We start from the raw sequence: 27389 nt of genomic DNA on the forward strand, positions 1-27389 counted from the left end.
CAGCCAGGGCTGCTTTCTTATTTTTAATATGCAATGCTCATTCTTGTTTTCTAACTGTTCCTTTTTCATAATATTACATTCTTATTATATGGATATACTATTCCCCTCTTATCCCTCTGAAGATATTATTTATTTATTTTTGTCCCTTGTTTTGTTTTAATAGTCTTCTATTCTCTATATTGTCTTTGTTTCCACTTGTCTTTCTCTCTCTCTCTCTCTCTCTCTCTCTCTCTCTCTCTCTCGTTGGAAAATGTCCTGGCTGACTGCTGATATCTATGAAAGAAGCAATAAAAAGCTGAATTAAACTGTGTTTGGGGAAAACTTATCAACTGGGGCTTCCCTGTAGGAAGGAGGCCAGTCTTTTCATTAACAAACCTTAAATGTCAGACTCGTTTCTCCAGAGCACTATTGATATTTGAGGCCAAATAATTCCTTTGAGTCAGGGGCTCTTGTGCATTACAGAATGTTTAGCAGCATCACCAGATGCCAGTAGCCACACCCCTCCCAGAACTGTGATAATCAAGATTGTCTACAACCTTTGACACATGTCCCCTGGGGCCGGGGGTGGGGGATGAGGGGTTGTGGGGGAGGGCGGGGCGTGCAAATCTGCCCATTGAGAACTACTATTCTGGAGTCATTCAGGTTCTCAAGAGAAGCTTCTAACTCCTTGTTCCACTCACTAATTGCTGCATGACCAACCACCCCAGAACCTAGGAGCATAAACAGCCATTTCCTGGTGCTGCAAGTCAGGAATTTGGAAAAGGCACCAACCCTCCTCTGCTCCACAGTGTCTGGGGGGCCCAGGCTGGGATGGCGGGAATGGCTGTGGGGGGCCCAGATGGCTGAGGTAGAACAGTTTGAGCTGAAGGATCCTCCTCCAAGATGGTTCTTCACTTGGCAGGGAGCGCTGGAAGGCTGGGTGTGGTGGTCAGAAAGATGACACATGGCCGCTCTAGCACACAGCCTGGCAGTTGGACCTCTTGTGTGGCAGCTCAGGGCTCCAGGGTGAACGTCGCAGCCAGCAGTGCATGGAAGTGCATGGCCTGCTGTGGCCTGGCCTGGGAAGCCACATAGCATCGCTTCCGCTGCAGTCACAAGCCTGCCCAGCTTCAGAGAGGGAGACAGAGACCCACCTTTCCAATGGAAGAGATGTCCCAAAAAATGTGTGGCCGTGTTTCAAACTCACCATACTCTAGCACGGGGTGACCTATGCCTGGGCAGGGAGGGGTGTGAAGCGGGGCGGATATGGAGTCCCACTTTTCATGTTCAGACTTTGCCCCCATCCTGCTGTTTCATCCTTGTGTTCATGCGCCCCTTCTGCCTGAGTCTCCTGCTGTGTGGGGCGGAGTATGGGGGGGGGGGACCTGGGAGGATTCCTACCACTTTTCCTGGCTCCTTACCCCACCCCCGCCCATACCTGACCCCACCACCATAATACCTGGTCTCCCCAAGCTCTGAGCTCTGCCAGGGTCCTGGGGTGAAGCGGCTGCCTCAGGTCAGTACTCCCCTCTGCAGGCCCATAAGAGACTAGCTTTCTCCACGTCAGCCATCATTCCTCATCTGCTTCCCAGAGTTTACTGAACTCTCTCATCCACTGGTGTCTCCTTGGCCATTCTCTTTGCTCTGGAGGTTTGTACCATTTTATTTCTTGACTGGCATTTAAAGGCACTTCAGGAGAGGAAGGCAATCGGGACGTGTGAATAGCCTGCCCTGTTTGCCTGGGAGCCCTGCTGTACTTCCTTTGGATGGAGATATTTCTAAATCGTGTTACAGTCTCCCCTGCCCTGTTAAAGTTCTGTGAAGTAGTACAGTGACCACGTTTAATCTTTTTAAAAAATAACTCAGAGTCGTCTTTATGAACATACATGTTTGTTTACCTTGGCATTATTGAGCTGAGTAGAGCTGTTTGTCCCTCCATATGATGGGGACCCCGGTCACTGTGATAAAATTCCTTAAACCTTCTCTCGTGGTCATCTCTGTCTCTGGCTGCCCCTTGTCCTATTTATTTGTGGCGAGGGTGCCGCACCACAGCACATTAACGGCTGCATTCCTCCTTTTAAATGGTTAAACCAGATGACTGTACTGGGATCCCCCCCCTGCCCCGCCCCGCCCACTTTCTTCCCCTCCCCACACCTCCCAGCATTTGACCTTGTGGACTGCAGCAACCAGACTCCCTGTCCTCATGCTTCCAGCTGGGTTTGGTCAGTTGAAGACCCTGCAGGAGATTTCAGAGTAATATTGGGGTGCTTTCTTCCCCAGCTCCCTCCCTTGTCAGGCCCCAGGTCAGCAGGGTCTCACCCGAAAGCCACAACTCCTCCAGAAGCCTCCTGCCACAGCTCTCTGCAGGCTCTCGTGACCACTTCTTACCCTCCCTCAGGCCCACCGCCCCCTCTGCTGCTGGCTCCTCCCCTTGTCTCTAGTCCTCTCACCCCTGTTCCCAGTCCTTCCTAGAGCTCTCCTCTGTCACCTGTGGGGTGTGCCTGTTTTCTACTGGGCCTCTGGCCGGACTGAAACAGTTTCTGATTTGCATCTAAAACAACAATAAGCCGAAACCGGTTTGGCTCAGTGGATAGAGCATCGGCCTGCGGACTGGAAGGTCCCAGGTTCGATTCTGGTCAAGGGCATGTACCTTGGTTGCGGGCACATCCCCAGTAGGGGGTGTGCAGGAGGCAGCTGGTCGATGTTTCTCTCTCATCGACATTTCTAGCTCTCTATCCCTCTCCCTTCCTCCCTGTAAAAATCAATAAAATATATTTTTAAAAAATGAAAATAAAATAAAATAAAATAAAACAACAATAGTCCCGAGTGAGGCTGAGAGCTCCTCCTAGGAGTCCTTTGCAGGAGCTTTGTGACATTTCTGGGCTACTCCGGATGGGGGTGGGGGGTGGGATGGTGCTTTAAGTTCACTTTCTAGTTTTTAACTATCCTATATAATAAAGAGCTAATATGCTAATTAGACCAGAAGGCGGGACAACCTTCTGGAACAACCTTCCAGAACGACCTTCTGGAACGACCAGTGGGTGGGGCCCTGAGGCAGCTGAGGCTGTGAGGGCCGAGCCCCTTGCACGAATTTCGTGCATTGGGCCTCTAGTAATACACAATAGAGGGTAATGGACTAGTGACTTCTCTGTATGGGAAATATTACTTACTGGAGTGTTTTGAGAAGGAAAAGAAGCATGTAAGTAATAGGAAACCAGGAGAGAGAATTTATGATGACTTTTAGAAAACATATAACAGACTGGAAAATATCAGCAGTTTTAATTATCCTCCCTGGATAACAGATCCTTACTGGGTCTTAAGGTAAAGTGGGTGTTTGGGGGACATCCAGGCTGTGTCTGGGTGGGACCCCCCCCCCCCTACACCAGCACCAGATGTGACAGTAGTTGTCTCTCAGGTCAGACCCACCAGCCAGGCCTATGTGCTTCCAGGTCAGCAGCTTCTTCGATGCTTTTCTCTGAGGAGCATCGTGTGCTCGTCTGCCCACTGGGATGAGGATAAACGCGCCCACAGAGGCCCACGGCACACCTCACACGGAGGAGCCCTGGACCCCCCGCCCTGCGGCCTCCTCCGAGCTCCGCCTGCGTGCTCCCTGCGCTCCCGCCTCTACCAGCCTCCGTGTTGCTGAATTTGTGCACCCCTTTGAAGCACACGTTGTAAACCTCTAGGGAAAAAATAGAATCAAAATTTCTTTCTGGCCACACGTTTCCTGAAGCACAGAAAGGAAATATTTCATAAACGCTTCTTAAAACAGACAACAGGAAGGGGCCGTGCCACTCTGGCTGGCAGGGGCTGCCATTGTAATATTTCACAGACAAGGGAGGTGACGTCCCCGCCAGGGCAGCCCTAGCACAGCCCTCAGGGCCCGGCCTCCCTGGCCCACTGCAGATCAACCCTCCTGTGCAGGGGGAAAGGCCTGGGGGCCCACCCCCATTTCACAGGGAGGAGACTGAAGCCAGGGAAGTGGAGGCTGGCAACTTGGGTGGAGAGGCCCTCTTACACCACTACCACCCCCCTCGCTTCCTTATTCCTGATTCTTTTATTTCCAGGGATTTGTGTGTGTGTGTGTGTTGTTTTATTTTTTAATTTATTATTATTATTTTTTTAATTTCAGAGAGGAAGGGAGAGGGAGAGAGAGAAAGAAACATCAATGATGAGAAAGAACCATTGATCGGCTGCCTCCTGCATGTCCCCCACTGGGGAGCGAGCCTGCAACCCAGGCATGTGCCCTGACCGGGAATTGAACCGTGACCTCCTGGTTCATAGGTCGAAGCTCACCCACTGAGCCACGCCGGCCGGGCTGTGTGTGTTTTTAATTTGGGGAATGGAGGCTGGGCAGTTGGAGACGGTGTGTTAGTTTTTAATGTGTGATGGCTTCCCTCAAGGGATGTAGTCTTTATCAGTTTAGCTTGCCTTCTTCCAGCCCACACCACTCTGTGAGCCCCGCGAGGCCCCGCTGCGTCCCTCCCAGCAGAGGTGCACGAGACCCAGGCCCCGTCCTGTTCACGCTTGCCCTGTAGACGCGATGCCGGGAGGCAGACACGCAGGGACAGGGCCAGAAGAGCCAGCCCGCAGCCTGTTGGTGGTGGGCCCTGGAGCGCTGGGGGAAGCTTCTGGGGCCTCTCCCAGGGCCCCTCCCACAGCAGAAAGTTCATGGACGCTGCGCTTCGGGGAGGACGGATGGGGCCCAGGTGGGCAGAACACCTGTGTCGTGTGTAAGCCCATGTCCTGTCTTGTCCTGTCCAAGCTGCCTGTAGCTTGGCCAGACTATGCTAGAGCGTGGCCATTGCTAAGGTGGCTGCCACTAACCACACGAAGAGAAGGGATATCCTCAGCCCAGGCACTTGAGCCAAAACCAATGTGGTCCGCAGCAAGCTTTCAAGTTCCTCATCTGGACCCAGAGGCCAGGGAGTTTGGGCATCATGTGGAACCCAGAGTGGGCTATTACCCACAAACATAGACACCCCGAGTGGGTCCTGCCCCCGCCCCTCCCCCCAGGTGTCAGAGCCTCAGCAGTGCCTTGGCCCTAGTAGCAGTGCCTGGGAAGCCCAGCGGCCACCTCTCTGTAAATGACCCTGTAGCAGCTGCGCTGAGTGAGCCACTGCCCTGGGGCAGGTGGGGTGGGGCGGGGCCCACCTTGTTCCCATTATTCACCAAACTGATGCAGCCAGCTTTCAGCAGACACCGTCAGGGAAGAAACACGGAACAGCAGCATGCTACAGCGTTTCCTCTTCCCATGCAGGAGGCTTGCCCACAACCAGCAAAGACGGACCTCTTACCCCATCCCCACCCCCCCAATACCTCATTCCACCGAGCGGGGAGTGCCTTCGTCAGAACCATTGCAGGTGAGTGCATCTGCTCTGCCCAAGAGCTTACACCAGTGGCTCTCAAGCCTGGCTGCACATCACAATCATCTAGGACAGTGGTCGGCAAACTCATTAGTCAACAGAGACAAATATCAACAGCACAACGATTGAAATTTCTTTTGAGAGCCAAATTTTTTAAACTTAAACTTCTTCTAACGCCACGTCTTCAAAATAGACTCGCCCAGGGCCGTGGTATTTTGTGGAAGAGCCACACTCCAGGGGCCAAAGAGCTGCATGTGGCTCGCGAGCCGCAGTTTGCCGACCACGGGTCTAGGATATTAAAAAGTACTGATGCCTGGGTTGATCCTTACCCCACAGATACTAACTGAATTGATCTGAGTTGTGTGGGGTTTTTTTTAAGTCTTTATTGAAGGATAACCTACATTAAAAGAAAAAAAAAAAAAGCACAAACCATAAGTGCGAAGCTCCATGGATTTTCACAGAGTAAACTTACCTCAAGCAACCAGCAACAGGATCAAGAAACAGACCATCACCAGAATCCGCTTGTGCTCTAAAGGGTGTTTGCCATTCTCCCTCCTAATAGGGTTTGGGGTATAAGTTAGTTTCACCTGCTTTTGAGCTTTCCATTCTATGAATGGAATCATACAGTATATATGCGTTTGTACCTGGCTTCTTCCACTCAACCGTGTGAGGTTCATCCAAGCTGTTGCTTATACGTGTAGCTGGTTCATTCCCATTGCCATAGTGTAGCCACCCCTGTGGGCATTCCTCAGTTTACCTGTCCATTCTACTGCTGGTGGATATTTGGGTGTTTGGATTGTTGTTTGCAGCCTGGGTTTATTTTGACTCCTGCTGCTCTGCGCGTTCGGCGGTGTCTGTGGGAGCACATTCGTGTGCATTTCCGTTGGATACGTACGTAAAAGTGAAGTTGCTGGACAAGTATGGATACGAACGTGTTTAGCTCGAGTACCTTATGCCAAATAGTTTTCCAAAGTGACTGTACCAATTTACACTCCCTCCAGCAATGTATGACAGTTCTGGCTCCTTCACATCCTTGCCAACATTTGCTGTTTTCTGTCTTATGTGAGCCATTCGGGTGGGTGTGTAATGGGATCACAATGTGGTTTTCATTTGCATTTCCCTGATGACTAACACCATATAGTCAAGCACTTTTTTCATGTGTTTATTAGCCATGTGGGTCCCCTCTTTGCAAAGTGTCTGTTGAAGTATTTGGACATGAGTATTTTTAAGAAACTCCTTAGGTGGCTGTAATGTGCATCCAAGGTTGAAAAGCCTTGAACTAAACCACACCTCAGTATCTGCTGCTCTGTTTCTCGGTGTCCTGCCCTTGAACTTGGAGTATTTTGGATCTGAGGGGACCTCATGGACCTGCGGAAAGATAACATTCACCCCACCCCCACCCCCACCCCCGTCACACACACACCAAACCTACCAGGAAGAAGCAAGAGATTGGAGCTGGAATTAGGCAGTTGAGAGTCATTGGGAATGTGGCCTCCACTTCAGAAGGGTCCAGGGAAGGCCCGTGGTGTCCACAGCTGCCACAGACATTTCCTGACCACAAAAATGACCCCGTGCTGGTCCCCCCCAAGCCCCAGGCAATCATGTGGAGGAAGTGGAGGGGCCCCATGCCAGGGACTTCCCAGTTTCTAGGCCAGTGTGAATGGGACACAGCTCGTGTGGGGGTTGTGGTCAGGCTGGGGACAGTGGAGTCTGTATTCGGGGGCCTGGGTGGGGCTGAAGGAGGCCTGCTGTCTGCGGGTGAAAGGGCAGCCAGTGGGGCTCTCCCACCAGAGTCTAGGCCTGGCCAGCTCTTGTGTTCAGTCGGGTTTGCGTACAGGTCCCAGTTGCTGTTTTCCTCACCTGTGATGGTCTCCTCTGTCCTCTGCTCCCCACCTGGGGGCCCTGCTCCAGGATCTTTCCTGCCCACCCCACCCCTACTTGACCCTCTCGATTCTGAGCTCCTGCGGCACTTGGAGTGAGAGCATCCCACGCGGCTCCTGACTGCACACTTCTTTGTCCTACGTCCCCTTCTTGTGTCTGGATCTGTCTGTGTCCCCCGCAGTGAGCAAAGTGGCATTTGGTAACTCAGTGACATCCTCCAACTTGGGAAGGAGGATACATTAAAAATACAAACCATACACGGAGCCAGCGTCTTCCTTCCCTCAGACTTGAGCTGTGCAGGCATCAAGCAGAGCTGCCCTGTGTGGGCTCTGAGCGGCACGTGTGCTGCCCGCCTGGTGGGCGAGGGGCCTGTGCACGGAGTCTTGGGCCAGTAGCTGGAGGTGGGATGCTGGTGCCTGACTGGGAGCACATAAAGGCCCCTCAGGCAGAGGTGTCAGCACCCTGATGGAGGCCACCACAGGGCTCAGGGGTGGGGATGGAGCGAGCTTGTCAGTGCCCGTCCCGTGTGCTCTTTGAAAAGAGCAGGGTCCACCTTCTGTTGACTGAAGTCCTGCCAGCTACGTGACCTGAGAGGAGGGGCAAGGAGGCACGTGGGCAAAGTTGACATTTTGGAGACCGGTGAGCACAGAGCCAACTCTGGGCTCTCGATTGCACCAAGTCCCGTGGATTCAGGCCCTTCTGGGAAATTGCTCTGGACATAGGACATTTCATGTCTGACAGCCTAAGTGATTGGCCCAAAGGGGAGCCAGAACCAACCAGCACCCACAGGCTGTCTGAAGCCTAGAATGACAGCAGGAAGGATACTCTCCGTCGGTGTATGAGAGTTCCAGGTGCTCACATCCTTGTCAACAACGGGCATCTCCTGTTTGTTTTTTTCATATTGGCCATCCGAGTCTCACAAAAAGAGAGACCCCTCTCCTTCTACCGGGCCTGCATCCTAGGATCGCCCCTTTCTCCAGGGAACCCAGCCAGCTATCATGGCCTCCAGTTCTCTCAAACCTGGGTCTTCAAACTCCCCTTCCCACGGGCTCCTGTGGTGCAGCCTTGGACATGCTCTTGTCGCCACTGTCTGTGTAAGCTTCCCTCCAGCCGTGCTGTCCGTCTCTCACGGCCGACATTCTGGAAGGAGACATCTCTCTTATTCAGCAAGTGTTCGTTTTAACCTGCCGGTGCCGGGCACCGTGGGGTCCTACGGTGAGCAAGACCACTGGCCCTGCCCTCATGAAGTTTATAAGCAAATGGGGAAGACAGACATAAACAAACAAATGCTTACGTAATGGCAGTTGTTGCCACAGCCCAGTTCCTTTCTGCACTTGCACACCTGCAAACATCTCATCCCTTGAGGCCAGCTCACATGCCACCTCGTCAGTGCTGCCTTTTCCAACACTTGCGCCCACACTCAGGGTGGCCCAGAGCCCTCAGCCTTGGGTGTAGCTGTTCCTACAGAGGCTGAAATCCGAGGGCAGAGACCAGGCCACGCTCATCTCGGAGCCTCCCGCCTGGCACAGAGCCTGGCACATCAGAGGAGCTCAGTAGATGGATGCAAGTCCCTTCCCCTCTCTGAAAGCAATAAAAACATATTTTTAAAAATATTATGCAGAGAATAAGTACAAAAAAGAGAAGATGGGAGAAAGGTCCATATTGTCAAGAAATAAAGGACAAAGGATTTGATTCAGACAGAATTGGGTTAAAAAATAAGTAGTTTGATTCAGCCAGTGTTGCTCAGTGGTGAGTGTCAACCCATGAACCAAGAGGTCGCCGGTTTGATTCCCAGTCAGGGTGCATGCCCAGGTTGTGGGCTCGATCCCCAGTTGGGGTGCGTGCAGGAGACAGCTGATCAATGTTTCTTTCTATCCCTCTCCCTTCCTCTCTCTCTAAAATTCAATAAGAACATATTTTAAAAATGTGTTTAAGTAGTTTGGATTAGGGAAGTGCAAGTCAAAACCACAATGAGATACTTCTTCACACCCTTTAGGATAGCTGTTATCAAAAAACAGAAAATAACAAGTGTTGGCAAGGATGTGGAGAAATTAGACCTTGTGCATGGCTGGTGGGAATATGAAATGATACAATCACTATGACTATAGTTCCTTAAAAAATACACATGGGATGATCATATGACCCAGCAATTCTAATTCTGGGTATTGAAAGCAGGGACTCAAAAAGATGCTTGTAGCTCTAACTGATTTGGCTCAATGGATAGAGTGTTGGCCTACAGACTGAAAGGTCCAAGCAAGGTTAGAATCCGGTCAAGGGCATGTACCTGGGTTGCGGGCACATCCCCAGTAGGAGGTGTGCAGGAGGCAGCTGATCGATGTTTCTCTCTCATCGATGTTTCTAACTATCTATCCCTCTCCCTTCCTCTCTGTAAAAAATCAATAAAATATATATTTTTAAAAAAGATGCTTGTACACCCATTCTCATATCTACATTATTCACAGTAAAAAGGTAGAAACAATCCAAATGTCCATTGACAGGTGAATGGAATACATACACACAATGGAATATTATTCAACCTTAAAAAGGAATGGAATTCTGCCACATGCTACCACATGGATGAACCTTGAAAACATTATGCCAAGAAGTGAAATAAGCCAGACACAAAAGGACAAATATTGTTTGATTCCACTCATGTCAGGTACCTAGAGTAGTCAAATTCGTAGAGACAGAAATTGGAATGGGGATTGCCAGAGACTGGCGGTAGCAGGGAGTGGGGAATTAGTTTTAGAAGTTCAGAGTTTATGTTGGGGGTGATCTAGTAAAAGTTCTAGAGCTGCATGGTAGTGATCGCTGCATAACAATATGAGCATAAAACTTAATGCCATTGAATCGCACACCTAAAATTTTTTTAAATGTTATGCGTATTTTACCATGATAAAAAAAAGGTAATTTGTGTATATTATGGATATTTTAGAAACTGTTGGTAAGCATAAAGGGAAAAATTGCAAGTCATTCATTGTCTTACCAGCTAGAGACAGCCACTGTTAAAATGTCAGGGTATCTCTCCATTCATTTCCTATTCTCTTAAAAAAAGAAGTGTGTGTCTGTCTGTCTGTCTTTGGAGAATACATTGGACCTGTAGGAAGTCTTCCTCACCTCTGTCTCTCGACTGTCCCACCAAGGCTGCTTCCTCCTCTTGAGCCATCCAGAGCAAGTCTATCCGGGTTCTGGACATCACTCCTTTGAACAACTTCTCACACCTGATTTCACTACTCTGCACCTCTAGGGCTGCACTTCTCTGAAAATGCCCATTTCCCCCTTGTGTCTGAAAATGTGGTACCAGCATGGGTCCGGTAACAGTCGGAAGGAAGGCAGGGAACAGTGAGTGCCTGTCTCAGATACCACACATCTGAGATACATCCACGTGGGCACAGGGGCTCTCGGGCCTTGCCTTGGTGTCTCTTGGAACCGGCGCTGGGCCTCACATTATCCCTGACCATGACTGATTCTGGCTCCTAGAGCCAGCTCTGCAGCCTGTCAGGAGCCGGTGACCTCATGCCCCGAAGAGCAGACCCGCCCTCTCCTCTGTGAGGGAGTTTGGAGAGCAGAGAGGGCCCCACAGCCTCTGACCCTGCTGGGCCCTGGGAGGAGCAGCCATTTCCTTTCTTCCTCCCAGGAGAAGGGAGCCTCCTCCATCCCAGGCACCTCTCTGCCCTGCGCAGCAGTAAGTCAACAGGAATGAGCCAAGCTGTCAGATATGGGGGCTCCCTCCATCACGTGGGCTCTGCAGGCCCTGGGGGTTGCCCTGCCTCCTCCACTGCCATCAGGCCTGGCCCAGAGCCATGCCACAGCTGTCACATCCTGTGGAAGGGCCCCCCCCCCCCGACCCTCACATTTGGGTCCAACTACAGCCTCTTCCCCCCGCCCCCTCCCGCCCCATGCCACCTGATCCAGGAGTCAGGGCATGGCCAGCTTTACCGACAGCAAGAGGGGAAGCAAGAGGCCACAGCCACTCAGGTGACTCAAGTTCATGCCTGTCCCCACTGATTAGAAATGGAGGGGGCCTTCATTTGCCTCCAGATCCAGCCAAAGACACAAGACCCTTCTCTCTTGGCTTTGAGGCCTCCACAGAAGGGTTTATTTAAGGACCTTTACAGCCCAGTCCTGAGATTATCTTTTTATTGCAACTTTGATTAATGATTTATCAAAAACTGATACTAGAAACACTGAAGAACAAATTTGCCCTAGAGATTAGGAAAGGTCTACATCTGCCAGGCTTGGGTACCTGCCCACCTGCTCCCTCAAAGGTTAGACTAGGACAAAGGTACACACACACACACACACACACACACACACACACACACACACACAGAAAAAAACAGGTATAAATGCCCTTACATTCTTTTAGAAATTAGGCTATAGATGATAAAGAAACGAGGCAAGGGAGAAGAGCCAAAGGACCTCTGAGTAGAAGTCTTCTTTCTTATTTTGTTTCTAGTAATACCTATTAGGAATTAACATCTTAAAGGGGAATTTGGAGTGTGGGGAGGAGAGGAGCTGTGTGAAGACTATTCCTCCTACAGACCTCCAGGCCCAGAGAACTGACATCTGAGAGGTGTCCGCTGCTGGCAGGGAAGGGGCAAGGGTGCCAGTCTCACAAGCACTTACTGCGGGAAGAGCCTTGGAGGGGATTGGGTTGTGCTCGGGCTGTTCTGAAGGCCCTGAGGCTGTGACCCGCCAGAGCAGGGTCCACAGGTTGCAGGAGAGTCACCTACGGGCACAAACCTACCTCCTCCCCTGCAGGAGATTCTGCCAGTTCCCGCCCTCTGAGAGCCCCAGGGAGCAGGGTGCCAGCTGGAACCCTTTTTCCTTCCTCTCAGCTCTTCTGAGGTGGGAGTAGAGAGCTGGCAGAGAGGCTTCTAGATGGAAACTGGAAAATGAAACTGGAGATCACAGCCTGGAAACCCCAAGTGCTGGGGTTCCTTTTCCACAGGGAGTCCCCTGAGGGAGAAAGGGGGGGGTGCGTGTTTAGTGAAGGCCATGAGGGTGTGCCCTGAACGGCCTGCCAGTGGTGCATCGCCCGCCTCCCTGGCAGCCTGCAGGTGGGGAGGCGCCGGCGGGGAGGGCCCCGGCTGCACCAGCTTCCTCTAAGGCCGCCTGGCTTGCTGTCACCCCTAGAAGGGTTTCCTCTCTGGCGAAAGCTAATGTCACACTTTAGGTTGAAAAACTCTTCTCAGAGGTGCTTTAGGAAGGGCCCTGGCTCTCGGTGAATGTGAAAGCGGTTCATCTGAAAATGTTTCTCGGAATTAAGTGTTTCATACCAGCAGCTTCTTGCCCTGCCAGCTGCCTTCACCCCCTGGGCCTGCCAGGCTCCCTCACATGCACATGCAGGACCTTGGCAGGGCATGGAGCTGCTTGGGTTTAGCTGGGGCTCAAAAATAAACAGCTCCAGCCCTCTCTCCTCCAGTCTCCGCAGCACACACGTGAGCCAGCTCACCAGGCAGAAACACCACAGCAGCTGCCAGCAGAAACACTCGGGGCAACTTGGACACCAGCGGAGAACTTTCATGGAAGCCATTTCAGAAGGGGCTGGAATGCAGGGGAGAGGACAGTGGGGAAGGCACCAAGAACTGTCCCTACCCCTCACCCCACACCATCCCTCCTTCTTCAAGGAACGCTGCCCTAACCCCCAGCCCCATGCATTCCTTAGACCCGTGGTCGGCAAACTGCGGCTCGAGAGCCACATGCGGCTCTTTGGCCCCTTGAGTGTGGCTCTTCCACAAAATACCACGGCCTGGGCGAGTCTATTTTGAAGAAGTGGCGTTAGAAGAAGTTTAAGTTTTTTTATTTTTTTAGTTTTTTATTTTTATTTTTTTATATATTTTATTGATTTTTTTATAGAGAGGAAGGGAAAGGGAGAGGGAGAGAGTCAGAAACATCGATGAGAGAGAAACATCGATCAGCTGCCTCCTGCACACCCCCTACTGGGGATGTGCCCACAACCAAGGTACATGCCCTTGACCGGAATCGAACCTGGGACCCTTGAGTCCGCAGGCCGACGCTCTATCCACTGAGCCAAACCGGCCAGGGCAAGAAGTTTAAGTTTAAAAAATTTGGCTCTCAAAAGGAAATTTCAATCGTTGTACTGCTGATATTTGGCTCTGTTGACTAATGGGTTTGCCGACCACTGCCTTAGACGAAGACCTTGACAGTGCACTTTCATCGCACCCTGTGGTTTTCAGCTGTCCGTGTGATTACTGGCCTAATGTCTGTCTCCATCACTGGAACGAACCCTGTGAGGCCCGGCACCTGGTCTGTGTTGTTCCCTCCTGCATCCATTTTGGGACGCCCTATATGCATGGGGGAGTCCTGAAGAGCCCGAGAGAAGGACAGCGCTCCAGCAAGGGCGTTCCTCAGGGTCCAGACCCCACTCCGGGCCCTCAGACCACCTTCAGTTGAGGATGCTGTGACAGGTGCCCCAGCCCTGCTGCCCACAGCCCAGGGACCCCCGCCGGTGGAATACTTTGTCCTGGTGTGCACGGGGCGGGGAGAGGGGGGTGTCCTGTGGCACATTCTCTGTGGTCCAGGCTTTGCTCCCCTATCTGACAGATGGGCTCACGTAGCCTCTTCCAGATAGGCCGGGCCACTTAGCTCCCTGGGCTGCCCGGAAAAGAAAGGCCACGTTAGCCTGCGGGCCAGGAGACAAGCTGAGGCGTGGGGGCCATGATAGTAATGAACAGGACAGTGAAGGATGCCGGTGGATGGTCCCCTGGGAGTAGACGTGGACAGGGAAAGCAGCCCCGACTTCAGACCGCACACCACCCTGTAGTCTCCTCACCTTCTTACGTGGAAATGGCATTTGTTCTAGCGCCTGTGCCTTGGAAGGCGATGTAACAGAAGAGAATAGGGCGAAGTTTGGAGTTGGGCTCTCTAGGATCAAATCCCAGCTGTTCATTCGCAGGCTACGTGGACTCCAAGACAATTACTGAGTCTCCCTCTGCCTCATTTTTTCTCTTCTGTGACATGGGAACAATTATAGCAGATTCTGTGAGTTGATTCCTGTTCCTGACCTGTGGTGGAGGGCTCAGTCATCGTTTGTTATTATTGCCATAACCGGGCTTGTGAGGAGCCAGCAAGATGGCAAATGTGAACACAGTTGCAGAATCGAACGCACCAAACAAACATGAGGAAAGAGTATTGTTTTGGAAATACCGAAGGCACCGCTTCCCTCCCACATTTGGGGTGGGGGCAACATTTAATTAACTTACTCAAGGTTAAGCTGGAAGATACACCAAAAGGAGATGAAAAACTGAAATCGTCGACCGTTTGAGCTGTAGGCTGCACCGAAGCAGTGCGGCTGGTGCAGATGGTGAGGGCCTGAGCAGGCCCACTTCCTCCCTGCGTGCCGCGAGCCTTCCTCATACCAGCCGCTTCCCAAGGCTGCAGGAAGTGAGGTCAGGAACACTCAGGGTGTGACCGGGGAGGCCTGGGCAGGGGTCGGCAGCCGCGGGGTGGGAACAGAGGTCCTTGCTGGGTCCTGAGGCCGCCTGTGCAGGAACCCTGCCCTCTCTCCCTGCCCAGGCCTGCCCAGGCTTCTCTCTCTCGAGGTTGCAAGGTATTGCACAAAAGGCCTGGTCCCAGCTTGCCAAGAGGCAGGCTGGAGAGGAGAGCCGAATCTTTTCTCAAAGGAAATGCAGTTGTGGTTTTGAGACGTTCGTTTCACATCTGTGGTTGGCGTTTCCCAGGGTTCTCAGAGGTGAACGCAGGGTCAGCTGGATGTCGCCAAATAAGGTTCACCAGTGACCTTAGCAACAGGCTTGCTGCCCATTGGCTGCCGCTGTTGCCGCCTGCCAATGCCGCCTCCTGGAGACCAGCGCTGAAGCTGGGTTAGAAGCTCCACACGTGCAGGGATCCAGCTGCGCCCCATCACAAATCACTGCCGTTTGAAGCAGCCAGTTCGGTAGAGAGCTCTGGGCAAAGGTGTCAGGGGAGCAGGACTGCCTGGGTGCCCAAGTTTCAAAGTTCATGTGGCCAGTACCCCGCTGACCGAGTCCTCACAGAGCACCGGGTCAGCTCCCTCAGCTCGGCGGCCTGGTCCCAGCTTGCCAAGATGAGCTGCCCTCCCGCTCCCCCAAGTCCTGGCTGTCCACCTCGGAACTCCGTGGTTCCCATTTCATAGTTCCGCTCACTCCTCCTTTGACAGGCACTCTGCTAAGCTCCTTCTACACATTATCTCTTTTAACTCTTTCAACAGCCCTGGGGGTCAGTTAGCCCATTCTACAGATGAGGAAACTGAGGCCAAAGAAAGTCAGGTAACTGGTCTACAATTATACCAGAAAGTAGGGAAGCCACAATTTACACACAATTTAAACACTATATATATATATATAATGATTTCAGAGAGGAAGGGAGAGGGAGAGAGAGAGATAGAAACATCAATAATGCAAGAGAATCATTGATTGGGTGCCTCCTGCACGGCCCACACTGGGGATTGAGCCCACAACCCGGGCATGTGCCCTGATCTCTTGGTTCATAGGTCAACTACTGAGGTCACACAGGCTGGGCCAGATCCCACACTATTAACTGGATGTAATATAGTGCCAGTTACTCAGTGTCTCTGTGCCTCAGTGTCTTTGCCTGTGACATGGGGATGTTATACCTACCTCACAGGTTTGGGGAGAGGATTGCACGGAGTAACTTATGTACAGGAACCTAGTGCAAAGTGGCGGTTTGCCCAGTAGCACACCTCAGCACGGGTGGGCCTGGCGCCTGCTGGGCATGCTCCCCAGGCAGCCTGCATGTTCCTGTCCCACAGAGTGTGCCGCTGAAACACTGAGGTCTGTGGACCAGACTTCTCTGTGGCCCTTGTATTTGGTTTCCACTTCCTCATTCTCAACCTCCTCTCACCCCACCCCCATCCAACTTCATCACTGAGGGACGGAGGCCAAAGAGGAGCCAGCTGCTGAGGAGTGCTAACCTATGGGTGCCAGAGGAGGGAGAGGGCGGCTGGGCTACGGGGAAGGGATGAGGTTCTGAGGGCAGAGGGTGGGCCAGTCAGGCTGTAGGGGCAGGCATGTCCCATGTTCTCTACTCCAGACAATGCTGGTGTGTTACAGCACTCCTTCCCTGAGAAACATTTTCATAATTAAAAAGTACATAAGTGGCCCTGGCCCGTTTGCTAAGTGGTTAGAGCGTCGGCCCACAAATTGAAGGGTCTCTGGTTTGATTCCTGGTCAACAGCACATATCTCGGTTGCAGGTTTGATCTCCAGCCCCGGTAGGAGTGTGTGCAGGAGGCAACCAGTTGATGTGTTTCTCTCACATTGATGTTTCTCTCTCTCTCTCTCTCTCTCTCTCTCTCTCTCTCTCTCTCTCTCTCTCTCTCTCTCCTCCCTCCCTCTCTATCTATCTCTCTTCCCCACTTCTTCCTTTCTTCCACTCTCTCTAAGGATCAATGGAAAAAATATCCCTGGTGAGGATTTAAAAAAAAAAATAGTACATAAGTGATCTGGTAAAGATGAAAATACATATACCCTATAACCCAGCAGCCCCACTCCTCAGAATGTTCCCTAACCAAACTCTTACCCCTGCGCACCAGATACCCACATGGCACAGCACCAGGAGGAGGCCAGATGCTTGCTCATCACCACCGGAGAATACAAATGCCATGTGCAATGTTTCTGCAGTGAAGACGAATGGACCACAGCGACTTGCAGTACTGTAATATGGTGTAGAAATACTGCCATAATGAGGACTCTCATCAACATATGGAACACCAAAGAAGATGTACGTATTCCCTTTCAGGAAAAGTTTAACAGCTGGCAATCCTGGACTCTATTGTGTAAGGATACATGTGGAAGAGGCAAAATATAAACAACAGGAATTATCACAAAAGTCAATTTAGTCACAACCGCAGGGAGGGCTGGGGTTGTGATTGGGAGGAGTGCACAGGGGCGCACAGTAGGCGTTGTTTTATCTCTGGACCCGGTGGTGGTTATACACATCTTTGCTTCATATTTCGTACTTATTAAACCGGGTATATGTTCTGTGCGTTTTTCTGCAAGTATTGTTTCACTGTAAGAAGTGCATTCGGTCAGGCCGGCGCTGGCCGGTGTGTGCGTGGGCAGGGAGCAGCAGGAGCCCGTTTTCCGAGCAGCACTCAGGACTGTCACACTGTTTGCTGAGCCACAGCTGTCACTGTAGCCTGTGCAGCCTTGGAGGGAACGGAAGACAAGGACTGGTATGAATTTAGGGTTGGAGGGCATCCTCTGACATGTCAGTCCAAGCGGCGGAGGTCCATCAGTGTTTGCGGGAACGGGGCTGGAGGACACCGTGGTCAAGGCCTGTCTGGGCTTGAAGGGATCTGGAGGGGCAGAGGACACATGCCGATGACTGGGCCTGAGACCCCGCCCCCTGTGGCCCCCCTAGAACATTGATTCAGCTGGAGTTCCCATCCCAGGACTCCTCTACAGAGATGCCTGTGTTTGTTGATTATCTGCATTATGCCCGGCCCCTTCAGAATAAAAAAAAAAAAAAGGAAAATAAAAGCCTTCAGCAGTGGCTGGGACAGGGTGCATAATAAGGAGTCTCAGGCCACAGGATGAGGCTTCCCTGACTCTGTCCCTAGGGGAAAGGCGTGTTCTAAGGTTGCAAGCTTGTTTTGTTCACCCTTGTTTCCCTAGCCTGCAATAAGCCACGGAGGACAGTTAATAAGCGTTTGCTATTGAGCAAGTGTGCAGATTGTGCTGTAGGGAGTAAGGCCTCATCAGGTCTTGGAGAGGCAGCCTGCCGGGCTCCCTGCTTCTCTGGTCCATCTCCAGAGAGAGGTCTCCCTCAGGGGGTGCCCAGGGCTATTGCCCCCTGCAGCCCATCAGGTGTTAAAGATGACCCTCGGTTTCCTTCTCCAAGCTAAACTCACCAGTCTCCACGATTGTCTTATAGCCCTCAGCATTCTGGTTATCCAGTCTGGAGAGGCTACAAAAGCACCCAGATGTGTTCCGAACAGACAGAACCGCGGATGTAGATGGAAAATTAGGGTTCTGTGCTTTGGCAGTCAGTGTATCCGAGTTGCAATGGTGATAGCTTCTGGCAGGGCCTCCAACACCAGAAGAAGGCTTCTGATCATCTTTCTTTGGTGTTTTCACAGCCTTTACACAGATACTTTTAAATATATATATATTTTAGGACCTATGTAATACTTTCAACAATGAAGATTTTAAAAAGAACACATAAAAATGTAAATAAAATAGGATCTTTTTATTGATTTTAGAGAGAGGAAGGGAGGAGAGAGCGAGAGAGAGCGAAACATCGATGTGAGAGAAAAACATCGATCTGCTGCCTCCTGCATGCACCCCAACCGGAGATTGAGCCTAGAACCCAGGAACGTGCTCTGACTGGGAATTGAACCGGCAACCTTTCAGTGCACAGGACAATGACCAACCAAGTGAGGGACACCGGCCAGGGCAACACAAATACTTTTCTTACATAAAACTCCACGAGGTAACCTTGTCACCAGTGTTATATTTCTCTTCAGCTCTCCTGGAGACTCCCTGAGAGCTGGCTTGGGGTAGGCACCCCATGGATGTCAGTTCACATTATTTACTTTGTTGTTTTATTATTTGAACGAACAATCATAAATTCAGGGTCATTAACTGAGCATGTACTCTGTGTCAGGCACTGCCTGGTGCTGGAGTATAGCAGTGAACAGAATAGGCCTGTTCCTGCTCCCCAGAGCCCCCAGGCGGTCTGGGAAGACTTGTCGATTGAATAATAAACGCTGGTTAAATTCATTGTGAGCAACACCACTACCACCAGGGTGTTCCCTGTATGTTCAACTCAGAACACACTGTCCTTGTCCTCCAGTGCTGGAAGGTGGGAGTTGAAGACACCACCCTGAGAGTGAAAAAAAACACTGGACTTGGACTGAACTGACGTACAGATCAAGTCCTAGAGGTGCCACAAACTCACTGTATGACCTTGGGTGAGTTAACTTGACCTCTCTGAGCCTCAGTTATCAGTGAAATGGGTATAACAATACATCCCTCAGAGGCAAGAGAGGATCAATTAGGGTCACCACATTGCACACCTCCAGGGCGTACTGCTCACATTTTAGTCTATGCAGTTGCTGGTTACCTGAAGTTAAATGAGAGCACTTAAAGGGCTCTGTGACCTGAAGTTAACAATAAATGGTGGCTATTGTTATGCACAAGTAGAGGGAAGCAGGGGTCACCGCAGGCCAGCAGGCTGCACAGGATTTGGCCAGGCTTTGTTCTTCAAGGAAGGGCAGGGCTCTGAGAAGTGCAGGCTGATGCAGGCAAATGCCAGGCTGATAAGGGAGGCGGTGGTCTTAACCTCCAGGCCTAAGTAAGGAGTTCTCTAGGAACAGAGAAGCCGCTGGGAGCTGAGCACGGGGCAGGGATGGAGGAGATGAAGGTGAATACTTTATCGAGCTGCCACGGATCCTAGAGAATGTCTTGTCCAGCATGCGGTCTCACAGGCACACAGAGGCCAGGGCGGGAGAGGAGGCGTCTCCAAGGTCCTGCGGCCAGGGCCAGGGCCAGGACCCCCGCCTGTGCAGAACCAGCTCAAATGACTCCGCGAGCCCAGGTTGTGGCCCCTCAAAAGGACGTCCCTGGTACTTTTCATCTATACAATATTTTTTTCTGACGGTAAAAGTAATTATAGCATTATGGAGCATTTTTAAATTATAGAAATATATAAGGAAGGAAATATAATCGCCTAACCCCACCACCAAAGGCAATCCCCGTTAGTATTCTTACGTATTTCTTCCAGACGGCATTGCAGACAAAGTTAAACATCCTATATTTATTAGATTGGAGTTGTATTGTGCATAGTTTCATGTTCCACCTTTTCCCTGTAAAACTGGGAGTGTTCTGTGAACAAAGGGGCTATTTTAATGCAAAAGAAACTCTAGAAATCTTTTTCTTAGCAAAAAAAAAAAAAAAGGTGCAAAGCTTCAGTCTGTGGTGGTTGGGAGGACTTCCTGCAGGCTGCAGGGTGGCTCCGACTCACGTCCGCTGTGAGCTCTGAGGCAGCGGCTTAGAAAGTCAGGTCTTTCTCTTCTCTCCTGGCCAGGCTGCAGCTCGTGCCTGCCGGCAGGACAGATGAGTCTGCACTCACCCTACATTTGCCGACCCGGGATAGGTAATCACTCACTCCATCCAAAGGCATGGGGGGTTGTGACCGCTACTGTTTAATAACAACAGCATCTCCATCTGTGCAGCACAATGTTTTCTCAGGTGTTATTTCACCCAAGACACACACCCTGTGAGGCAGGTAAGACAAAGCTGTTATGCTCGTTGTACAGATGGAGAAACTAAGGCTACAAGAAGTCTAGTGGCTTCTTCGAAGCTACACAGCTAATAAGGGACAGAGCAGGCAGATTTGACTGACCTCCAATTTAGTGATTTGTCCTCTCACCTTTTTTCCCCTCTAGTCCTAGTATTTCCTTGTCAACTGGATCCCCTGAGTGAGGCCAGGGACTGACAGTGCTGTGTGATGGAGGTGTGGAAAGGACGACGAACCCTGCCCTGGGAGTTTTAAGCCAAGCGCTGCAGGCCCTGGCTGGCTGTGCTGAGTGGCCTGACCTCAGGGCAGCTCCTCCAGCAGGACTCAGAGCCAGCACCCTCGCAGGTTTGGAGAGTGGGCTCTGGGAGGCTGCCGTTTCCTACAGACACGTCCAGCAGAGAGAGCACTGTTGTTGACCTGCCCTGGGCTCCAGAATCTCAGTGCCTCCCAGGACAAAACGGCCTCTCACGGAGGGATGGTGGGGCTCTGTGAGACCCACTCTAACCAAGGGAGGTGGGGCAGCTGCATCCCCTGGGTGGTTTCTCAGTATTGCTGCTGTACCATAAACTACGTGGCTTAAAACACAGATTTATTATCTTACAGTTCTGTAGGTCAGAAATCCAAAAATGGGTCATAATGGACTAACGTCACCGTGTCAGCAGAGCTGCATTCCTTTTGGAGGCTCGAGTAAAGAATCTGCTTCATTGCCCTTTCCAGCTGTAGAGGTTGCCTGCATGCCTTGGCTTGTGGCGCTTTCCTCCATCTTCAAAGCCAGAAAGTCAAGGCTAGTCGAGTCTTTTACACAGTTCTATCTCTCTGGTTCTGATTCTTCTGGACTCAGACAGATAATCCAGGATAATCGTTTTTTAAGATTACCTGATTGATTCCATCTGCAATTTTAATTCCCGATTGCCACCTAACATAACATGTTCACAGATTCTATGCATTAGGATGTGGACATTTCTTTTTTTATATTGTTGACACCATTACAGATGTCCCCATCCCCCCCTTTTGCCACCATTACCCTCCCCCTTTGCTTCTCTTCCCCCAGCCTCCACTCCTCCCCCCTTCCCTCTGGCCATCATCACACTGTTGTCTGTATATATGGCTTATATATATATTCTTTGACTAATCACTTCACCTTCTTTCATCCAGCCCCCCTCCCCCCCCCCCCACCCCACAGCTGTCAGTCTGTTCCATGTATTCATGTCTCTGTTTTTATTTTGTTCACTAGATTGGATGTGGACATATTTATCCTACCACGGACCACTACTCTGCCTACTCTTCTGCATTATCCAAGGGACCCATCCTCAGGCATAGACAGGGTGTGGGGCCAGACCACAATCAGGATATGCCAGCCACTGTCAGAGAGGTCCTTTCTGCCCAGGCCCCCTCCCACCTGCCTGCTCCTGACTCAGCTCATCCTGTCCTGGCCTCCTCTTCTCCCATCTGCTGCTCCCAGTTGGAGGCAGAGAGGAGCTGGGCAGGAAGCACCAGGAGGTGTGGACAAGGAGGAGGGAGGTGTAAGGCTGATTGCACCTGGGCTGTAGGAGGCCTTGGGAGGCTGAGCACTTCCCACCTGGAGACCCTACACTTTCCAAGGACGGGCTAGCAGTGGTTCTCAACCTTCCTAATGCCACGACCCTTTAATACAGTTCCTCATGTTGTGGTGACCCCCAACCATAAAATTATTTTCGTTGCTACTTCATAACTAATTTTGCTACTGTTATGAATCGTAATGTAAATATCTGTGTTTTCCGATGGTCTTAGGCTCTACAGCAGCGACCCACAGGTTGAGAACCGCTAGCAGGGTCGCCTAAGACCATCGGAAAACACAGATATTTACATTACGATTCATAACAGTAGCAAAATTACAGTTATGAAGTAGCAACGAAAATAATTTTATGGTTGGGGGTCACCACAACATGAGGAACTGTATTAAAGGGTCACGGCATTAGGAAGGTTGAGAACCACTGGGCTAGAAGCCTAACCTCTGAGGACTCGACACAGAATCTTAAGGGTCGCTTCAAGGCTAGAGGGGCAGGCAGCTAAGTATTGGAGTCCCTCCACCTCTGCATGCCTGGTTGCCCTTGACATATAGATTTCAATTGGCCCCTTCCTTCAGGTGATGACTCTTTGTCTGCCTTATTCATTCCCTTCCTCCTCTCTTTGCCTGGACTGCATGGTGAGGGCCTAGGGGAATCTAAGGCCCAGCAAGAGGGCCTGTGGGCAGCAAAGGAGGGAGAGGCTGGACAAGGCCTTTGGCCTTCCAAGTAGGGTGACCAACTTGCCCCAGGTTTGTCCAGGACTTTCTCAGTTTTAGCACGGAAGGTTCCACATCCCAGGAGACACCTCGGTCCTGAGCAAGGGCCTTTGCACCTCCTAATCTACTCTAAATTGCCTCTGCAGCCCGGACAGCTGGCCCTTTGGACTCTGGGATGCCAACCTCTGCACAGTATCCGGGCACAGAGAAACCTGGGGCTGAGGAAGGGCCCCGAGCCAGGGCCCGGGAAATAGACTCCTGCTGGCCGTGTTCTCAGCAGAGACATCACTTGCAGAGCCAGCCTGTGTCTGCCTGGGACAGAGCTCCTAGGCATGTGCACAGGGCTGAAAAACTATATTTGCACCCGAGTCTCTAAAAATTTAACAGCCTGATTACTTCTGGATGGTGTGCTACAGGTGGCTTTAATTAATGTTTCTATTTACTCATCTGTATTTCTTACTCTGTACAATTGAACCATGCTCCTTTTATTTGTGTAGATTTTTAATAAAAGAAAGTAGCTAACGACCCAGCCTTCCATCTCTAGTAGTCCTGCTGAGGGAGACAGGCGGGTCGTGCTTGCTGTGTGTCGTGGGACACAGCGGCCCTTGTTCTGGGATCTTTGGCCCTGGCTGCTGGTTGGACGTGGCCCATTCCACCCGAGGCTCTACTGCAGGAGCAGAGCTAGTTACCTCTCTCTGCCCTCCCTGCCTCTCAGTCTGCTCCCTGCACCCCTGAGTCCAGCCTAGGTCGTCCCCAGGGAAGGACTCAGAGAAGCCAGGTGGGCAGTGGGCAGAGCAGGTGAACAGATGCTGACTGCAGGGTTTTGCAGGCCCAGGGTTTTGCAAGAGATGCTCTCGAGCGCCGGGCCTGCCTGAGCACTGTGAGGAGATGCAGGAGATGACTACTTGCCCCAGGGGAGTTTTCAGTCTGGCTGGGGAGATTGGGCACCTCCACGTGGGGAGTAGCAGACAGGAAGGGGACAGGCACTGGATGGTGAGGCTTTGCCTGTGTGGGTAGTCACGTAAGGGAGGGCCTCAGGGCCACAATGCATGTGTCTTAGTATGGCCAGAGACCAAAACGGGGTCCTTCTGAGTGACCTGAGGCAGGTCCCCTAAGAGGGGCCAGATGGGCACCTGGGCTGGGAACTCTGGCTGCTGCCAGTTCATGACAGATGGGTGGTGATGAACAGTCACCAGGCTGTTCTGAGTCTTGGAAAGTTGCACATCCCTTCAGGCCCTCCCCTCGGCCCCACCCCACCCACTCCCCCACCCCCAGGGAATGCCAGACTCCCACATCTACTAGCCCAGCCCTCACCGTGGTTCTCAGCACCCTCACATCCAGCTCCTCTCCCCACCCTGGCAAGCTAAGAGCACTGGGAGAGGAGTCCTTCGTCTGAGCAGTGGCAGCCACCTTCACCTCCCACAGCCAAGGTCAGCCGCCCCCACCCAGTCCACCAGAGCACCAGTGTGGCCGATGTGACAGGGCTTCTTGATGTGTTCTTCATTTTAGAAAAGTAATAGCTCTTCTGGCATAATGACTTCCTCCCTGTCCACCCCAGATCCCCAAACACCACCACTGTGTCCACACGGTCCCTTCTTTCTCAAAGAAGCCTAGCACACCATGCTCCCCACCCCCACCCCAGGACTCATGTGGCCTCGGCCACGTACTTCACTCCTGAATGGAGATCCTGGCCTATCCTCTCACCTCTCTGAGCACAGGTGTGGCTGAGGAGTTGGATGCTGTGGAAGAGCTCGTTGGTCCTGCCCCAATTCCGATGGAGAGTCTGATGAGAAGAGGTGGCAGAGCTGAACACCCTGCAGCCACCTGGTTTCTAAGGAAAAGCAGAGGGCAGAAACCAAGAAGGAACCCAGGCCAACGCAAGGCATTTGGCCAGAAATAGAAGTGAGGGCCCCACCCACCGCCTCTCAGCTGGGTCTGGAGGGCAGGGCGGGGCAAGTCTTCTGAAGAAAGCCTGCCAGTGAGTCTGAGCACCCACCTGATGTGGGGCAGCAACCAGCCAGCTGTCAGGAGTGCTGTTTTCTCAGGGACCAAGAAGCCAGGATTTGACTCACGACAGCCACAGAGTGGCCCCAACCACATGACTGGGAGTTAGGATGCACCCCAAATGGTTCTGGCTGGTACAGTCACCAGAGTCCAGACCTCTGAGGACCCCAGGACCCCACAAGGGTCTGGTTTTGAGCGGAACGGGAGCACTCTGGCCACATTGCTCAGACAGGCAAGCTGAAAAGTCCTCTTTGATTCCTAGAGCTGAGATAAGGGCTAATAGGCCAGAGTTCCCTGGAGCCGGTTCACATTCAGACTTGTGTGGCTGAGCCGCCCCCTGCACGGAGGCCAAGTCACAAGCGGTCTATGTGCCGCCCTCCTGGGGCCCTCGCTCCTGTAAACTGCAGGTGGCCTCCAGGGCATAGGCGGGGCATCCCCCTCCTTGAGAACCAAGACAAACCCTACCCCATGGGGCCCTGGGGCCTGTGGCTGCAGAGCCAGTCCCCTGGGGTGGGGGGAGGTCACGAGTGCTGAAGGCAGGGGCGGGTCCTGCACAGCGTCCAGAGCAGCGGTGGCTTTTGCTACCTTCTCTCGGTGTCTCCGAAGGCTCTCTTGGCGTGAGTTGCTAGTGCCCTGCTCCCGGGCAAGCTCTGCCAATCTTCCGCCCCAGGCCTCAGTTTCCTCCTCTGATATTGTGGAAGCAGTCTGGGTTCTGGGCACAGACTGCTGTGGGGTGGAATCCAGGCCCCATACAGATTAGCTGAGTCATCTTAGGCTAACGCCTTATGCCACTTGAGCTTTGGTTGGTCCGTGAAGCAGGGGCTGTGGTGGGTGCCGGTGTCATGGTGCGTAGAGGGTGCTTGGCACCTTGTCACGGTGAGCACTCGAGGTCTATGTTATCATTACCCAGCCAGACTTTGAGGTCCTTTCCATTCTGCCTCTTTCTGAGCTCGTGGAGCTAGATAAGGGATGGTGAGCATGTCCTTGCTTTATTGCCTTCAGTATTTCCCTAGTTGAAATTAAACTGCATAGACTCTTTAGGCCCACCTCACCATGGAGCCTGCAGAAGTGGGGACTTCTCCAACTCGCCACCCCCAGAAAATTATCAGAAAGGGGTCTCTGGGGAGCTGCCTGGAGTTAAGAAAACCATGTGGCCAACCAGCTATTCCCTTGTGCTGCCTGAGACTTGGCCTCACCAGGGAGTCCTGGCTGACAAAGACAAGTCTCCCTCTTCCCAGAACTTTCACTCCTGGAAAAGAGAGTTCACCAGCTCCCCACTCTCCCTCCCCAGGCTCCTGCCCCTGTGACCAGCCATTGGTACAAGGTTAGTGCAGTGCTCTGATGAATTTCAGGCATCCTCACAGTGGAGAGTTCGTCATGTCCAAGTTAAGAAAGGGCATTGCATCTGAAAGAGACAAAGCTTCCTGGATGCTCCAGCAGGGCTCCTTGATCCCCACTGATACAGGGATTTGGGGGTCTGTGCAAACTGTGAAGGTTCCAGAGAATGACAGCCTGGGTATGACCAGCTCTGATAGCCAGGGGGCATCACTCCCAGAGGAAAGAACTCCACCCCAACCAGGCCCTGGACTTTTCCGAGGACTTCAGTTCTGTCTCAGTCCCCATCTGAGAAAGCTCTTATCCTGCATGTGGTGCACTAGGAGATGTTGAAAACCAATACACTAAGAAGGGATAGTTTGCATCTGTATTCCCTGAAGATCTCCTGCCACCCTGAGCCTCTGTATAGCAGCTAGCATATTAGCCTGTAGCTTTCTTCCTATTGCCAAGTGAGCGGAATGAATAAACCAGCCCAATTAAAATGACACCTTTGGAGTAAGGCAAGGAAACCCTGTAAGTACCCAGAAATGCCTTTGAATATCTGTAGACTTGGCAGGAGTTCTAGCTGGTATGACTGAGCCTCCCTTTGCCAGATTACCCCATTGAAAAGTGGTTCTTGATGACAATGATATCATCACAACCCCTAAAAAACAGACTTCAATGGCTTTCTAGCTCCCTCAGCCAAGAGCCTCCACCTTCACTCAGTGCTTAGACTGAAACTCTTGGAATGACCCACAAAAGCATTGGCAGGTCCTTAGAATGACCTTAAATGATTATGCCCAAGTTTGGCTCGGATTAAACTGATGTTGTTCCACTGATGTGGCACCTTTTAACGAAGGAGTTAGTGTCAGCTGCCATCACCCTTAGGTGAGCAGGCAGACTTGACTGTTTCTCCTGTTAGGGATAGGCTGAAGTCCTGGGTGGGGTGTGGTGGGACAGCTCAGTCCTGACCTATCCCACACTCCTCCTCCGTGCCTGGTCCCTAGGACCCAGTTCCATTATTATGAGGAGGGGGTACAGGATATTCTAAGGAGTTGGTCCGAGAAGCAGTTCCTGTTTGCTCTGGGTTGCATTCCTTCCCTTCTATTCCTCCTCAGTCCACTCTCCCTGGCTTCACACCGCCCCCAGCCATCCTTATCTGGAAAAGCCACCCACTAGAAGTCTTTGCCAAGCCCCCTTTTAGAAGCCACAGGGGGCTAGTCACCCCAATCCATTTTTCCTCAGTAAGGGCTGGGCTCTGGTGGAGCTGGCAAGGTCATTTTACCCATCTCTCTGCCCATAGGTGAAGCTCTC

At 51.8% G+C, this 27389-nt stretch overlaps 1 protein-coding gene across 1 annotated transcript in view; it reads left to right on the top strand.

The window, feature by feature from the left end:
* LOC129149248 (uncharacterized) overlaps nucleotides 1-20656 on the top strand; it is a 69368-nt gene extending 48712 nt beyond the window's left edge. The window contains exons 5-6 of the mRNA XM_054716738.1: nucleotides 16785-16972; nucleotides 20643-20656. Of these exons, the coding sequence (XP_054572713.1) occupies nucleotides 16785-16972; nucleotides 20643-20648 (194 nt within the window). The 3' untranslated portion in view covers nucleotides 20649-20656. The remainder of the gene's footprint in view (nucleotides 1-16784; nucleotides 16973-20642) is intronic.
* The last annotated feature ends 6733 nt before the right edge of the window (nucleotides 20657-27389 follow it).

The sequence above is a fragment of the Eptesicus fuscus genome, chromosome 6 (assembly GCF_027574615.1).
Source record: "Eptesicus fuscus isolate TK198812 chromosome 6, DD_ASM_mEF_20220401, whole genome shotgun sequence".
Classification (NCBI taxonomy): Eukaryota; Metazoa; Chordata; class Mammalia; order Chiroptera; family Vespertilionidae; genus Eptesicus; species Eptesicus fuscus.